This window comes from Euprymna scolopes, chromosome 5 (genome assembly GCF_053919585.1).
Source record: "Euprymna scolopes isolate OS-2025 chromosome 5, ASM5391958v1, whole genome shotgun sequence".
Taxonomy (NCBI): Eukaryota; Metazoa; Mollusca; class Cephalopoda; order Sepiida; family Sepiolidae; genus Euprymna; species Euprymna scolopes.
The window spans coordinates 159,517,783-159,536,233 of record NC_136486.1 but is presented as its reverse complement, the minus strand read 5'-3'; the positions used below and the strand labels follow the sequence as shown (position 1 = coordinate 159,536,233).

Here is an 18,451-nt window from a genome sequence, read left to right as displayed (position 1 = left end):
TTCTCTACCACCTATAGCAATGGCAAACGACTCTTTATCTGAGAGTACATCTTTCAAACTCTTTGGCCTAACGTTCACAGTAAACATGAGTTGGAACAATTACATTGAAGGCATTGCCAGGGCCGCTGCAAGAAAGGTGGGATTTCTCTACCGTGCTAGACAACTACTAACACCCGAAAGTATCCGGTACCTGTATAAGGCCACCATTCGCCCATGTATGGAGTATTGCTGTCACATCTGGGCTGGTGCATCTGCTACTAGTCTCTCGCTCCCTGACAAAGTTCAAAAGAGAGTCGCAAACCTGATAGGCCCTGAACTGGCATCTAAGCTTCAGCCTCTGTCCCATCGACGAAATGTTGCATCCCTCTGCCTTTTCTACAAGTATTTTAGTGGTGAATGCTCTGACGAACTGCAATCACTTGTGCCCCCACGACGTGAGCACACTCGACAAACCCGACAGGCTGCTAAATCCCACCCCACACTGTAGAGATCACTAGATGTAAAAGATCTTTTTACTCCAATAGTTTCTTCCCCAGAACCGTTAGACTCTGGAATTCCATTCCATCCCTGCTTCCCCAACAGTACTGACGTGCAGAAGTTCAAGTGTAACGTGAACCGACATCTTGCTGCCCAAATCCCTACATAGTACCCCAGTAGTTGTTGCCCCTGATAGTAGCCCCCTACACCAAAGTGTCAATTTGCCTTGTTTGGGGTGAAAATATAATAAAAATAAAAAATAAAATAAAAATAAAAATTACGATGAATGAATTTCATTTTACTAGTTTTTATTTGAATTTTTTGTTATGGACGTCGCAGATTACGGTTATAGCGACATAAATGCATTGGAATTACTTTTTTCTAGCATAAGATCCCCACAAAATATTCTCGATGTTGGAAGAACAATACTAAATGATCTTTACTTCCTTTGCTAAAGATGAACGCAATCAAACTAGTCAAAATAACACGTTAAGTTAAAAATATGTATAGATGTATTTTCCTGTATTTTCTGAATCATTTAAATAATAATATATAAGAGTTGTTAACTTGTATATACGAGGTAATTGAAAAGCCACTCCCTACTTTAACAAGGCCGATAGCAATTAGTCGCGTGCTCTCGTGCAATGAATGAATGCGTAAATGTAGGATTGACATGAAATTCTTAAAGATAAACTAAAACGACCGAAAAATGGGCTGAAATGACTTAAATAAATAAAAAGTAAATGACTTAGAATGACTTTAATGAACTTAAGGATGAATTGAATGACCTTAAGAATGACTTGAATGCTTAAAAAATAACTGGAATCCTTCAAAAACAACTTGAATGATCTGGAGAATGACTTGAATGGCTTTGAGACTGATTGGTTGTAAAGTGGGTTATCATTTAACATTAAATTAATACAGAAAAGTGATCCCCCACTTTATATTACAATAAGTAGAGCATGTAGTAAGAACAGATACTACACTTTGATCTTGGCCAAAAAGCCAAGAAAAGGGTATTTCTTTGCTCCCCCACCGACTAAATTAGGCACAAGGCCGATTTTTAATGTGAGGAGTAAAGGGGAAATGGGGACCAACTCCCCGAGGAGTAGGGGAGCTGAATAGTGACAATTGGTATTAAGGGTTACTTTACTACATTAACCAAGGTCTTATATGTGGGGTTGGTATTTATTTGCTCCCCCACCGAGCAAATTAGGCAAAAGGCCGATTTTTAATGTGAGTGAAGGGGAAATGGGGACCAACTCACCGGGTGTAGGGGAGCTGGATAGTGACAATTGGTATGAAGGGTTGCCCCTACATTGACCAAGGTCTAATATGTGGGGTTTCCCCCACATATGGCCTTTGCTTGCATTATCTGTCGGAAAGATACTACACTTTGATCTTGGCTAAAAGGCCAAGAAAAGGGTATTTATTTGCTCCCCCACCGACCAAATTAGGCACAAGGCCGATTTTTAATGTGAGTAGTGATGGGGAAATGGGGACCAACTCCCCGGGGAGTAGGGGAGCTGGATAGTGGCAATTGGTATGAAGGGTTGCCCCTACATTGACCAAGGTCTTATATATGGGGATGCCCCCACATATGGTCTTTGCTTGCAGTATCTGCCGGAACAAATACTTACGGACAGACCGACAGACCGACCGACTGACCGACCGACGGAGTGACTTATACAGTCGCTTGCACGCGACTAAAAATCTTGCTATTTATTTATGAATCGTATTCTTTTACTAAAAATGGATATGAGAATAACATACATGATGTGAAAATTTTTTTTTCATAATTCAACATGCCTACCACGATTCACCTATATTTTCTTTAGCCACACGGGAAACACACCATCTTCTAAGACACACTTGTGGAATGGCAGTGTTCATTCAGCCATTCACTTTTCTGGATTCTTTTATTTGAGACGGCTTAAAGAAATTTACTGTACGAAACCAACGACTTTAGAAGAACATCCTGCCTCCTTCCCAATCTACAAAGATTAGCCTATTCCTGTAATGATCCAGTCCCTGTTGATTTTGCGGTGGGAATTTAGTCCTGTGCAGTTCTAGGAGTCCATATCTCCCTTGCTTTACTTTCTCTCTCAAACCGGGTTGCTAATCACCTGAGGTGTCTTACCGGGGAATACCGAGAGGGATCCATAGCCACAGGTCAGAGTGTCTATCCTCGGGAACGCTGACTTCTCAATGCCACTTTCCGACGTTGGTGTCTAAGTTCTTGAGAACCAAACAACTACAATAAGTGATTACTACGATTCCAGAGCGGTTTGATAAAATAAAAGTGCATGGTAGTGGCATATTAGATGCTAAATAGAATCTCACATGATGTATATTCTTGTCATATTCAGTATAAAATTATGATTCATAAAAAAAATTACAACATTTTTAAAATAAGGAATCACTTTTCAATCAGCTTGTATTTTTGCACGCTGAGCTGTTGTAATCAAGTTCACTCCACCACAAAAGAAACACGCGGCTGTAATTATTACTTACAACGAAAAAACATGCATTACAAACAAAAAGTGAAAATCAAAGAAGTGCAGGGGACGCTTAGTTATGTATAGTCTGTGAACATCATGAGAAATAATATGATGAATGTTTGTGTATTATTCCTAATCTAATCTGATCACCTATCTTTGAAAAGTCTATTATATTAGCATTCTAATCGCTGATAGGCTTAAGTGAACGATGCAAACGTATTTGTTGCAATGGGAAGCACGCAAATTTAACTAAACTATATGTTACTAAGTGTCTGAATTAGATTCCGAGGTATAAGTCTGGAAAAATCACTGAGAGATTTCTGGCCACGTACCCATTTTGTTTTATTTGGGCATACACCTGTACAAAATTCCACATATATATATATATATATATATATATATATATATATATATATATATATATATATATAGTAAGTAATTTATAAAATATATATGGCGACTAAGCTACACTGAATATTCTGCGTTTCATCCACTGTAGGATTCGTCAGGCTAATGCGCGCATAAGCCTGACGAATCCTACAGTGGATGAAACGCAGAATATTCAGTGTAGCTTAGTCGCCATATATATTTTATAAATTACTAACTAGCTCTACCTACGTATTGAGCACTTTTGAAGTAAATACTTAAAGTTTACGCATAAATCTATACTTTCGTACATTAAATTTATGTGAGTAAATGAAGTAGTTATATATATATATATATATATATATATATATATATATATTTCTTAAAATGAACAAATTACATGTGACAGATACCTATTTTCTTGCTCATTTTCAAAATGTTGGGCTTTTATTGGTAACACCGTGCGTACACTTTTTTCTCGCTAAATGTTGCCATATAAGAATATACTAGTTTATAAATTATAATCTTGCACAACTGGGCAAGCTCATTAGTGTGTCGCGTTTTCTATGCGTCAATGTATTTGTCGAATTGTGTATACTTATAATAAACTATTATTATATGCCAACATTGGACAGGAACGAGTGTACGCTAGTTGTTATCAATAAAAAGCACGACATCTTGAAAATGAGCAACAAAAGTAGTGTCTGTCACTTATAAAGTATAAATTCTAAGAAATATTTAGAGATTTAGTATTACAGTATCGAGCTATCATACAGTGAACTTTGGGTTATTTAATCATACTTAATTACTATCCCAAGTAGTAAAACTACATAATGAAATCATATATATATGAACGGGTATAATGAGAAAAATGGAAATGAAAGGAATTTAGTAGCCGCATATGGCCAATATTTGCAGACGGCAGAGAATCAGAAAAGTGTTTAGGGGTCATTAGTAAATCTAACTCTTGGATATCACTTCATAACTAATATATATATGTATATATATATATATATACATATATATATATATATATATATATATATATACTAGCATGGGTGCCCGGCGTTGGCCGGGTGTTTGGAGGTGTATGCTGAGAAAAAACAAAAACAAACAAAATAAAACGGTCAATTTTTTAAAATTTGTCCCCCATTATGACCCCTTAACATTTAATGTTTTGGGCTCACATCATGTTATTAAGTTCGATCCATGTCCAAGGAACCTATATCTAAAAGTTCAAGTGTTTAGACCCAAAATTGTCGGCGGCGGCGTTTGGTAGAGTTCTCAAAGGTCAAATCGTTGAACTTTGACCTCTTAACAGCCAAATTTCTGGCCGAAAACCGATAGATTTTCCCAAATCTCAGTACCCTGTATATCAAATTCCTAGTCTGTAGACTAAAAATTGACGGAGTTATTGCGTAGGGAAATATACACAGACAGACGCACAGACAGACACATAGACACGTTCACCTTTATATATATATATATATATATATATATATATATATAGACTAATAAATTAAACAAAAATATATACGTATACATAAATATATACGGAAACAATTTTTTGTTTACTGTAAAGATTTTACGCAAATATTATGCAAGTATAAATCATGTAGAATATCTGCATGAATATGATTACACGTAATAGTTAACTCTAGATAATCATCCAATAAGAAAACCGAAAAAACTAATAGGGAATTAATTAAAATGAATGTTTAAAAGAATATGCAAATTAGCTAGATCTTTTGCTAGTGAATGCATTACCACAACCCATATATAAGAAAATTGTATTTTCTTTTTAAATAAATAGAAAAGACGGGGTTTAATATGAATATCAATACACACAAAAGAAAAACGAATTTATAGGAGTATATATATATATATATATATATATATATATATATATATATATATATATATATTCATATATTCATATTTTTGAACCTAATCTAAATTTTCCATGTTATTGAGACGAAATCACAAGTCCTTGTTTATATTGTTTCTGTGTATTTCATTTTCTTTTTTTCCTTCTTTTGTAGGTGGTTGGTAAGAAAAAGAAGGTGAGAAAAATCAAGTTCTAATACAAGCCGGCCCAAACCTTGAATCAAAACACACACCTCTCTGGAGATTGTAAGTGACAAAATTGAAAATACAGAAAACGAAAGAGCAGTTGCATGACAAATGTTAACGAAGGAAGGGATGAAATGGTAATATATCTTTGAAAAACTTTATCAGGGAAAAACAATTCAATTGAGGTGCCAAAATACTTATAAACATCTGCCTTTCTCAAAAAGACAGACGAAACGGAAGCCTTACTCACAAATTTATCTTTTTACAAACAACCAATGCGCAACAGAAATAAATAATAACCCTCTGATGAAAGAAAAACTTTGGCTGTGAACATATTTGGATTAATATATATACATATATATACACACACACACACACACGTATATATATATATATATGTTTAATTATATATGTGTGTGTGTTTTACAAATATCAGTGCCATAAAAAACGAAGCTTTATTGAGAAAGTAAAAACTATATATTTTCTTTTCTTTCTTTTACATAAAAACAACGACAAAGAACCACGTTATAAGAATTACGCATGCGCATATGAATATTTCATGTTTCTGTTTTAATTCTATGTAGAGAAGCCGTTGTTTCTTCTATTGTAAAAGTAGTTTTCTGGCACGGTTTGTAAATATGCCTAAATCGTGAATTTGTCTATTCTTTTAGAACTCAAAGGCTTTATTTAAGCTAAACTAACTAAAAATCGTTTTTCGGATATATAAAACCGAAAATAAAGCAAAATATATTAAAATACATATTCAGCAAAACTATTACAAAACAGAAACTATTGCATAATATTTACTAATATAATAACATAAAAACAATACCATAAGGTTAACCATATATGCATAAATGTATACTACGCATAAGTAAACCATACTTGTGCGCCTGTGTATATATTCCCGCCCTGAAACATCTATATACATACATACATATATATATATATACGCAGCAATATGTATAGAGATATGCACATACATTGGACTACATAGGGTGTTAAAGTTCTTGCACCTTGCTGCAATCGACTTATTATCGACATTTTTATATACGTATGTATGTATAAACTTGGGGGCTGTTGCCTGACCCACTTTCCACTGGCACGCTACCAGACAGGTGGGAGTCGATTGAAAACCGTGCGATTAGCGTATCTTCAGAAAGAGGATAAATACAAGGGAAAGAAAAAAAAGAAGAAAAAAAGCACGCGTAGTAACTTGATCAACTTAGTCTGATATAGACCGGTCCACACTAGTGGAACTTTCATTAGACCTCGGGAGTGCAATAATTGAATATTAAAAAGAAGCAGTATTAGAGAAAAGAAGGAAGAAAGGAAATAGAGAAAGTGGTCGTCAATTAAAAGATGGAAAAAATTGCAAAGTACAGTTATAGAAATTATTTTAAAATATAAAACAAGAAAGAAAAAAGAAGTAAAATATAAAAAAAAAACAACTTTATTCTTATTGTAGTTGTTTTGGTTCTCAAGAACTTAGACACAGGTCAAAATATAAAAAAAAAAAACTTTATTATTTACAAATACAATGTGGGATATTATATCTTATGTACATATACACACACACAGTAAACTCTAATATACAACGCAAATAAATACGCATAAAGCTACTGGTGATACAAAACAAATAAATATTTTCGAAAAATCAAAGAGAAATAATTGTTCGAAGACATCGCTTTAATAAATCTGCTCCCCTTACTCTCTTTAAATAAATATATATTACAGTATCGAGATGACAGTAAACTTATATTAAAGTAAAAGTTTCCTATACATATACATTTATATTGTTAGCTTACTATGTCATTGATTCTCCTTGTTTGTATAAAATCAAGAGTAAGTGGTGCATTAGTTCCGACATAACTCGAACTCGGTACACCGAATCAACAGCCTGTGCCGGTAACCACTGCACGATTTTACTTTTCATAATTATTATTATTATACATATACATACACATACACACGATTTTTACATTCAAGCCTACAATCATATTTATAAACACATAGTTAACCCTCTCATTGCATTATATATTTGTATATATATATATATATATATATATATATATATATATATATATATATATATTTATATACAAAGGTATAGAAATAGTTCGATATATTGGTACACATATAAGTGAGTTTGGTTTGCCGTTTACCGACACGTGGGCGTGTACGCAGAATTTAACCGGTACATACTCCCGCGGCTCATACACGCATTCACGTGCGGTGTGTTAAAAAGTGATACAACTGTCGTGTAGACGAAACTTCGTGTACGCAGGCAGGGCAGTTCCATCAATACCCAATTCACACACAGCTTTCTTTTACTTTAGTCCGATTCTTATTTTAGTAAAGACGACATATTTTTGTCCTATTTTTTGTCTTTACTGAAAATCCAACTTCCCGCGCAAATGGCCGCTGCTTATTGAAAAACGAACACCTGTAAATAAATAAGTAGCGACTCCTTTCGGTGAAAATCTGAATTGAATAACAATTTTTACGTGCTCTCAAAATTATAACTAAGGGAATTAAAAAAATGTAAATTAATAGAACCATGCCTACCATTTTTTAATGTTCCGGTTAAACTGCTGATATCAATGAACCAGGAGCATCTCTGAGAGAAAGAGAGACATTATTTAATTTAGTCTTTTGAATATTGTCAACGTCACCGGAAAGAGGGAATTTTCGATTAAATGCAATAAATATCAATATATGTGTGTAAACACATATATTGATTAAATTAAAAAAAAATATATATATATTTTCTAAAACAGAATTTAAAAACAATTCTGTTTTACTATTGTGCAGTTTTTATTTCCGCCTAACTAGAAGCAAAGGGGAGATAAAAACGAGTGTTTTAAACCGGACGTATAAAAGAAAGTGGAAGATTAACGTGTGAACTTTGTTGTTTCTTATTCTCATTGAGGAATTAAAGTCCTCTTCCCGAAACAAAAAGATTTTTTTCAAATCGGATCCTTTTTGCAAACGTTAATTAGTTGCTTACTGATATTTCAGACTGAAGATAAAGATTAAGTATATTATTACAAATACTTATAAAGTAATACCTTTTAATACGTTTATGGTAATACTTTTTTATTACGCATGTGCAGACTATATAGAGAATAATAAAATTTGCATAAAGTTTACCATTGTGCAGTTTTTATTTCCGCCTAACTATATAAGGGGAGATAAAAACGAATGTTTAAACCGGACATCTAAAAGAAACCAATAATACAAACGTATATATAATAAAAATAATACCAAGGCAAACGTTAAGTAAAGAAAAGGTACAATTTATACATAAAATATATATATCTATCAGTTTAATTATTAGCAAGACAGTCCCTTGTAATATTATTACTAAACTGATTGTGCTTAAAACACACCACGCTTAGAAAAAAATAAATATAAACTTTTTAATTTATCTTAAATACAAGTAGACTTATTTTCATGTACAAAACGACTTAATATGGCATTTATGCTGCCAAATATAATATAGTATATTATATATATTTATATATGAATAATATATATTTACTGTCTGTTAAAATATTTAGATAAAACAAAGACGGAAATACACATAACTGTATTGTTATATGTAGCTTATATATCGTCTTGTTAGGATTTTAACGTGAAATCAAAACATATACGGTTGATTTTGCCGTTAAAGGTCTCTATAAATATATGAAAAAAAAAACAGCTTATTTAATTGTACGAGTGTAACCTAAATTTTTTAACGTTGAATTTGTTAATTAATTAACATTGCGAGTGCTTTACGTAAATATCCGTTCAGAAGCTAACCTCTTTGATTACGTGCTGAGAGAGACCTGCACATGTAATATTTATAATAAGTATATCTCGATATTTATATGCCTTAAAACAATAAAGAGAACAAATAAAGCTGAATTAACAAAATTAAATATAAATAAATTTAAATAACGCTTCTGCAAAGCGTTTGAAATACGTTCATTGTTAAATCGGCTTACATTTCTTTTTTTTTTTTTCGTAGACAAATTCATTAAGTACGTGCGTTGCAATTTAAGAGTGGTTACAAAATTAGTAGTCACCAATCCGCGACGACAAGTTCGCTTCTAACATAAAATACTTCTCCGGCTCCAAAATACTACAACTCAATTTAAAACAAAATAAATAAATAAAGTAAAATAATAAACTTTCAGTGGTTACCTGGACACTTGACTGCCCCGGCTTTATTCTACTTACAAAGTCGATTGACTTTTTTATTTCATTTATTTATTTATTTTGCATATTCAACTTAATATATCATCGCTGACGTCTTCGAAAAAGACGCACAGAAGTCGAAGGAAACAGAAGAAAAGACGCATCACAATGGAACGAGAAGTTTGACATTAACAATGTGCGTTGCAATTTAAAAGTGGTTACAAAATTAGTAGTCACCGATCCGTGACGGCAAGTCCACTTCTAACAGAAAATACGTTCCCCGACTTCAGAAATACTACAGCCCACTTAAAAATAACAAAACCAAATAAAATAACCGAGAAAAGACGCATCACATTGGAACGAGAAGTTTGACTTAGCGGCTTTTATTGGTGGACCTTTTCGACAATTTGCTAGGATTTCCACACTCTGCAAAATTCTTCTTTTTATATATTTTATATAAATTCAACACTGTGTAAAAATCTTACATCTATAACACAAGAATATACTCAGATACATCAAGTCATCGCTACATCTATTTGCGATCTTTACCGGGAGCGTTTGTCATAATAATAATAATAATTTCAAGTAAAGTTTTAATCAGAATACAAGGTTGCTATTACGGCAGTTTGTGTTGAATTTACCACAAGAGATTCAAATTACAAGTACTAATTGCTTGTTACAAAATACGAACATCTAAAATCTACAGTAGAACGTTGTGAATTATTACAACTAAATCTACTATTTTAAATTTAGTACTTTATTTTGAAGGACATACAACACTATAGTTATACAAAGCTGTCCATAATATAAAAAAATAACCTAAAAACCCAGTAAAAGAAATAAGTGCTGTCTTAATATTTTCTTTGATTACTGAAGTAGTCTGTAAATTTATTTATAGAAAAAAAATTAACAAAAGCATATTGAAAACTTTTCCTAATGATAATCATAAATAAAAAAAGGGGCGAATTTTAGTATTTAACAAAGTGATAATAAAGTTATAAATAGTATTTCTACGCAGTAAGAAAATAAGGGAATACTGTTTCTTTTAAATAATTTCGATTTATTTAGAAGGATTTCACGAAAAATAAATACCTAGAGATGAAATGTCAGTAAAAATAGAGCTATAATAAACAGTGGTTTTAGAAAGAAATAAAACAATACGCAAATAATTTCCTAACCAAATATTGACTATAAATACATATACATGTAAACGCAATGTTTGTTTTTGAGAATTAATTAATAAGTAACAAAAAAAAAAAGAAAGAAAAAATAAAACAGATTTCTGTCAAGCTAAACAATTTGCAGTACATTATTATCGATTACTTCTGAATATATCAATCATAAAAAAAATCGAAGAAATCCATATCGAATGTTACGCGATTCAAGAAGGGATTTAATTTAGCTAAAAACAAAATTGTACTAACTGTTCTGGTTTGACCACATATTTTTTTTTTACTCTTATTACGGCATTTTTTGTGTGTAGATAACGGAAAAAAAGTTTAACAACTATAAAAAAAAAATAAAACAAAATAACGTGAAAGGAAGAAAAGAAAGTAAAGTTCATTTGAAAGAAAAACTAAAATCGACCGTAAGAGGTCGAATAACTAAATGTTCTGGTGCTTTTGGCTTAGTAACGCAGCTTGTTGATTGATAGATTGGTAGTTTGTAAAATTATCCGCAAGGAAGGTTGTTTCAGGTAGCAACTATTAACAGCGTCTACTAAGTAAGTTGAAAGAGGAGAAAAGAAAGAAGAAAAAAAGATAAATTTGCGAGGCGGGCGAGAGACCACTGGTGTCTTAGTCCACGAGGACGTGCGCCTTGTTCACGCAGGAGACGGTCCGCCTGCTGGCGAATGCTTCTAGAGACCAAGCCCCTTAAAATGGCCAGCCAAGAAGAAGGGAGCAAGAGGTCTGATCATCCACAGTCCCTATCAGAAGACACGTTACAAGAGCATCAAAACAAATCGATATCAACAACAACCACAACAAAACAAAGTTTTTCAATTCCCGCCCCATATCGGCCTTTATCGCAGGCGCCATTATCCCCTTCTTCTTCTACTTCTTCCACGACGTCTTCTTCTTCATCGGCAGTCAGCACGACGAAAAGTCCTAGAACACCTCCGTCGACCAAACGGACCCGACCCTCCCCAGCATCCACGTCTTCAATTTCCTCCCCAGCCTTGTCGTCGTCTGGCCCGGTGCAGCGAGCTCCAGCAACTCCCCCCTCCGAGCGATCCCCACGGACCTCCCGCACGATGCAGACTCCGCCGCCGCCGATGACGCATCAGTCGTCATCGTCCTCCACGACAACGCCCCGATCGCCACAGCATCGGTCACAACGACAGTCGTCACCCCAGGACGGGACCCAGAGGTCGTCCCCGCAGCAGCAGAGGCCGCAAGTGCCAAGAGCAACACGTGGGGAAGCGCCCCAACAACAACAACAACAACAACAACAGGTCTCTAGTCAACAACAGCAACAGATTCAACACCAGCCGGCGTCCCAGAAACGTAGATCCTACCAGGCCCAACCCCAGCAGCAGCTACCGCAGCAGCAGCTCCAACAGCAGCAGTCACAACAACAACAGCCGGTGTACCTTCACCACCATCACCACCTACTACAACAACAACAACAACAACAACAACAACTTCAACAACAACAACAACAACAACAGCAGCAGCTGCAGCAGCGACCGCTGGCGGCTCGGTCACAATCCCGGACGTCACCCCTACCACAGAGGACCCCTCTTACGCAAAGGATACCGCTGTCACAGCGATCAACGTCACAGCAACTACCACAACAATATCAGCAGCAGCAGAGACCGCTTCAGCGGTCGAGATCACTCGCATCTCAACAACGACAACAATCACAGCAAGCACACCAGCCAGAGGAGGAGTCACGGCTGTCTCAACAGCCGTCGTCGCCGTTACTATTACCGACTCGCGAAGCACACCTGCCAAGCACTGAACAGACAGAGAGAGAGACACGGCCGGAGGCGCATGCCCACCCGGAGGCCCGACGACAGTTCCGATCAAAATCGCTAGACACGGAAAGCGACTCGACGTCAGAGACACCGTTGCAGTCGTCCCAGGCGCACAGGCATCAGAATGGTGACATGGGGCACTACAACGGTGCCAACTCTAAGAACGAGACCGAATACCAGAAGACCCTCGAGGTGGGCAAGGCCCCGGACACGTTCCCATGCGGCCACGTCCTCTGCCACAACTGCATTCGCAAGCACTTGAAATCACGGGAAGCTGAGCTGAAATGTCCGGTGTGCGACAAAGCGGTCGAAATCAACGTGCCCATCCACGGCACGGCGGTTGCCTACGACGATGACGACGACAACAACGTGATGCTCGTCTCGAATTTCGACGACATCGTCCGCAAGTTCAATGGCATTAACTACAACCTCCGTCGATTGAAAGAGGAGTCGGTGCAGTCGAGAAGCGTCGGTATGACCTTTTCCTCGAGCGCATGCCACATGTGCGAGGAAGATCACGGCACGCTGCGGGTGATCCAGGAGTTTAATAAGCTCTCGGTCAATCACCAGCGGCCGCCTGTCCGGCCGGACCATTATTTTTACAGACTCTGTCATGGTCAGATTGTCACCTCTTTCTACAGTAAGGTCAACTCAGCATGTGTGTGCGTCCCGTGCACATACAAAAATCTGCAGGCTACGCAGAATTTCCCCGACTTGAAATACGACGCTGACGATTGTTCTGTGACGAACAGACAGCTCTGTCTTGCCGAGGTCGGCAAACTGATCGTCCGAAATCAAACGCCGCTCACCTGCATGCAGGGGAAGAACGTCATCGATGTGGACCACAAAATCAAGGTGACGGAGCGGGCCGATGAATTCGACTTTCATCAGACGTCGCGCCAAATCAAACGTCTGATTAAACAGCAGGAAAAGAATCTGATTCAGTTAGCCAGTAAACGAGTGCGTGACACTGGGCGATTGTACTACATTCAGGAGAGCAGCTCTATAGAACACAATCCAAACGAAACAGTGGTATAAGAGAGACAGAAGGGAAAAGAGAGAGAGAGTGGACACTCGAAGGGGAAAAAGAAAAAAGACCCCAAAGTCAACGACAAACGCGAAAACAGATAAACGCGGGCTCACATTGACAAGCTACAAGATGAAGAAAATAAAAACATTAGGATTTAAAGTTTAAAAAAGGACAAAAAATGGAATACTCGCTTATTAAATGATGCGAAACAGAAATATAACATTTAACAAAAGACAAAGGAATTCGAGAAAAAAAAAACACACGGGAAAAGTACAAAAATACAAAACGTAATCTACCCAAATACAAAAACCTTGATTAACATGAAAAAATATAATTCAAACAATAAGGTAAATATATATTCGAAAGAGAAAGAAAAATGCAATGCTTGAAGATGTTGTATGAATAATGAATGAATTTAAGTCGTTACGTAATACAAGATGAAATACTATAAATCTTAACAAGGATCGTGAGGAAAAGAACGCCTTGCATTCTTACTGTACAAAGTTGTTTTGTTTTTTTTACAGTTATATACATATGGAAGCTTCTAATGTTAATAATCTATATGTAAAAATGCAGACAGCACGAAAAACAGGAATATAAAAAAAAAAAACATGAAAAGAATTTCAAAATTTTAAATCAAGAATGGAATCACTTCAAAAGAATTTGCCCAGAATCGAGCAAAAATCTTTTAAAAACATTCTTTTAAACATGACGGAAAATATAACCAAAAATAAAAATTATCTTTATGTCTCTGGCCTGAAGATTGATCTCAATACTTCACAAATTAAAGAACTTACTCTCAAAGCAAGAACAAAATGGACAAATAAAGGTAAATATGTGATATTTATTAATAGTAATGCTTCATTAAAAAAAAAGAAACACACATTTAAAAGAACTCTTAAATAAACAAGAATAAAAACGCACATTTATAAAAAAAATGTTAATTTATAAAAAAAAAAAACGTTATAAAACGTTGGACTGTTCGCTTACTGCAAAGATTTCTTTCAAAGTATCTACAAACGCGCTCTTATTCTGGGCAAATCAACACATAGACGCACACATATATACACATATACGCATATTCAGGTGTGTATATGTATACATGTTGATGTATCTATTGTACGGATTCTTTTTGTAAGTTTGATGCCTTTAAATATTTACTAAGTTGGCGAAAGTTTTTCTTTCCTCATTTTAAACGGGACATTTGTAATCATATATAACAATCATATATGGAAAAGCAATACATATATATATAAAAAGAACAAGGCAAGTAAATGCAAAGAAATCCGAAAGGTTTCTCGCAGTCAACATGACTTACACAGAAATCATCAATAGCGGCAAAACGAACGAACACAAACACAAAAGATAATAAATAGAAATGGAAGCAAAACAGACGAACAAACAAACAAAAAAACATGTGAAATTCTTTTAAAACTGTGATATCGAAAAAGCCTGTAATTGTGATCAAAATGTTAGATGGTAACCTACATAAGCGAAAATTATTGCGATGTTGATGTTAATAACGAGGGTCATTATGCTAATGATTATTATTATGATGATGATTATGATTATGATGATTGTTTTACGTTGAGTTCCGTAACGATTAAAACAGTAGAAACCATTTTTAAAGGAAACCAATGCGTAACAGCAGCAGCAGCGTCAAACTCTCGCTAACTTATGTTACAGCTTGACAACACACACACACACACACACACACACACACACACACACACACACACACACATATATATATATATATATATATATTTAAATGACGGGTACGAATGCAAAAAGCGATAAATTGAGAAATAAAACAATAAAGAAATAAATTTAATCTAGACTTCAACTAAAACTCATTTTATTTAAAACAGAAAAATTATGCCTGTAGTATATTATACAAAATAGGACTTTGATGTTTGTTCGAATGCTGAAACTCAACACTATTTCTAGAGATGGTTTCGTAATTTTGAAAATTGCGTTTATCGCGTTTTGCATTCAAACTATTCATATATATATATATATATATATATATATATATATATCAACAACCAAACGGAAACAAATTCATATCGGAGTAAACATTTCCTCAACAGTTCTGAGAGAAAATTTAAATAAAAAACACGATTTACAAGGATAATTCATTTAAAAATTAATTTTGAATGGAAATGAATCTATGTTCATTTTAGAAAGTCAGCATAAATGAATGCGAACAGCTAAAAAAAAGTAGAATAAACAAAATTGGCATTTGCAAGGTATACGTTCCGGAATATATGGATGGGCATAAGTGATATAATGGAAACATACCCCCGTTAGTCAGTTGAGAAAGAAAACGTTATAAAGCTGTGAAATAAAGCTCTGGAAATAAAGGAAAAGAAAAGGGACATATAACTGCGAAATGTCAACAACAAAAAGCCACAAAGCAGAGGATAAGGAACCACTGGGTCTCGGCCTCTGTCATTTCACTCTCTCTCTTTCTCTCTCTTTCTCTTTCATTCTCGCATTCCGGTAAATTGCTTTACAGAGTGACTTACCGGTAACTTTCGTTAACAATAATAAAAAGAAACACTATATATATATGTATATATATATATATATATATATATATATATATATATATATATATATATGCAGACTATGAGATAGAGACCAAAATAAAGAACAAACTAAGACAAAACAATAAAACCAAATGAAAATTCCTATTCACGAACATAAAAGAGCTGGATAAAGAAATAGAATTCAAAGATATGCACAAAAAATTCTGAAAAGAACGAAAAGCCGGAACAAATGATTTGGACCGTCGTACAACACCCCCCTCCCTCAATCTCTCAATTCATCAACGACTCATCAACGACTCATCAACCGATTTGCTTACATCTCATTTTTCCAAATTCTTATCTCCACCACCTACAAGCATCGCAGATGGCACGGCCTCACTTGTCGAGACAAAACTCTCCTTCCAAATCTGATAGGCAGCGTGGATTCTAGGTTTTCCAGTCGCTGATCCAAATCATTGGCTAAGCGCAGTGACTCAGGTTCGAATCAAGGAGCAGCCGTCAAATACTTCGACAAGTCTTTCGCAACTCCCATGTTCACTGCGGTAAGTAACACTATTCTTTATATAATTGAAACTCATATTGTGGTGGTTAATTAGACGAACCTTTAAAAGGTTTCTTGTTTGTTCATATTTAATCTTGTTAAGCTATTGTATTTCTAAACTGCATGCATGGTTTATAGATGAAGGCTTTGTAGATTAATTTTATAGTTTGAAATTATGGTTTATAGATGAAGGCTTTGTAGATTAATTTTATGGTTAGAAATTCACTCATTGTGTTTCCGAATCTTTGAGATGAAGATTGATAATTCGTATTATTTTGATTATTACTGGATTCCAGGACAATAATTCATCTAGTCTGGTGGGGTATCCAGCTTCGCGTTGTTACTTGAGGTAACATCACTTGAGAAGATGCACCATGCCTCATGGGATATCCATACTGAGAAGATATTATTTGTGATTTTGAATATTTAGTCAGAGATTACTTGTAGGAAAAATTATCCCCATGCCAGGTTGACTTGACTAATACCGGTACAGAGAGATTTTCTACATTCGAGGCCAGTGTGTAGTAGGCATTCAAGTTCCTCTCCAATACGCATTCAAGTTTCTCTCTAGTAGGTATTAAAGTTCGTGTGAATGCAAGTAATACTTTTCAAATGACATAGATACGTGCTAACTTGAGTAGAGATAATATAATATTTATGCATTATAAATACAAATTTATGAGTAAGAAAATTATATTAAAAACTATAATTCACTTTTTTAATGACAATTTTAATATAATATAACGGGTAGCGGGCGGCACTACTGTCAAAAGAACGGTAAGGCGCCTCCTTCCCTCTGCTAGCCTGTGGGAGACCCTTGGGCAAGGTTGAGAACCCACTTAACCCCACCTACCCACACACACACCAGGGTAACGCGAGGACATGGAAAGCAGGTGAATGATGTAATACGGAAGCAAACAGAAATAATTCGTTGTACTGAGCAGAAGATACCTCTGGATACAATGGTCCAGTGTGGGCATTGCTCGGACAGAAATAAACTGCAACCCGTTCTCTGTACAACTGCAAAGAAAGGTATGGCAATACATCGAAATCTTTATTCGAAAAACAGCGTGAATAGGGTTCTAAACCAGAACACCTATCCCGATAGGGAAGCAGAGGACAATAGCAAGAAATATACATTGATAGTCTGAACACCTGGGCAATATAAAAAATGATGAACAACAATGAATTCATGAATGTCTTACGAGAGAAATAGATGAAGAGATGTGGCCGTCAATACATATACCAGGCAGGACATCACTTGAATGAATGAATGATAGAAATTGATCCCAACAATTATGATTGCTTTATCCGTAGAGAGTTGATAATAATTCTTATGTTTCTTATATGAATCAGTATAGTTCTTTAATAATGTACATTGCTAATAATATCTAGCTTATATCACTCAGGTATATGTAATTTATTTTACATAGTAGTCATCACTTATTAAGGCCCGGAAGCTACTCGGGGATAAGAGTTATTGCGTGTACAGTAATCAATGGGATAATATCGTAGTGATCCTTAGTAATGTGTGTGTGTATTAGATAGGTGTCGTATTGAGCGCAAATTATTTGGATGTTATACTACTTGATAGAAAATACAATTTCGAAGTCGAAGTGAAATGATTACTTTCGTACATGCGATTAAATTAACATCTATTCTCATTTCATAGATGTTTGCAAATATTACATTGTCTCACTTAGAAAATAATAATACAAATAAACTAAGAACATAGCTATAATA

General features: G+C 35.1%; 1 protein-coding gene and 1 pseudogene across 2 annotated transcripts in view; one reads left to right on the top strand and one right to left on the bottom strand.

Annotated features, from left to right (window-relative positions):
* Positions 1–18,451, top strand: part of LOC145277023 (uncharacterized) — a 257,832-nt gene that overhangs the window by 179,937 nt on the left and 59,444 nt on the right. For both annotated transcript variants that reach the window (XM_080128626.1, XM_080128627.1), the window contains exon 3: positions 5,387–16,709. In XM_080128626.1, coding sequence (XP_079984752.1) covers positions 11,455–13,620 — 2,166 coding nt within the window. In that variant the 5' untranslated portion in view covers positions 5,387–11,454 and the 3' untranslated portion in view covers positions 13,621–16,709. The remainder of the gene's footprint in view (positions 1–5,386; positions 16,710–18,451) is intronic.
* On the bottom strand, positions 1,369–1,495 carry LOC145277185 (U2 spliceosomal RNA; annotated as a pseudogene).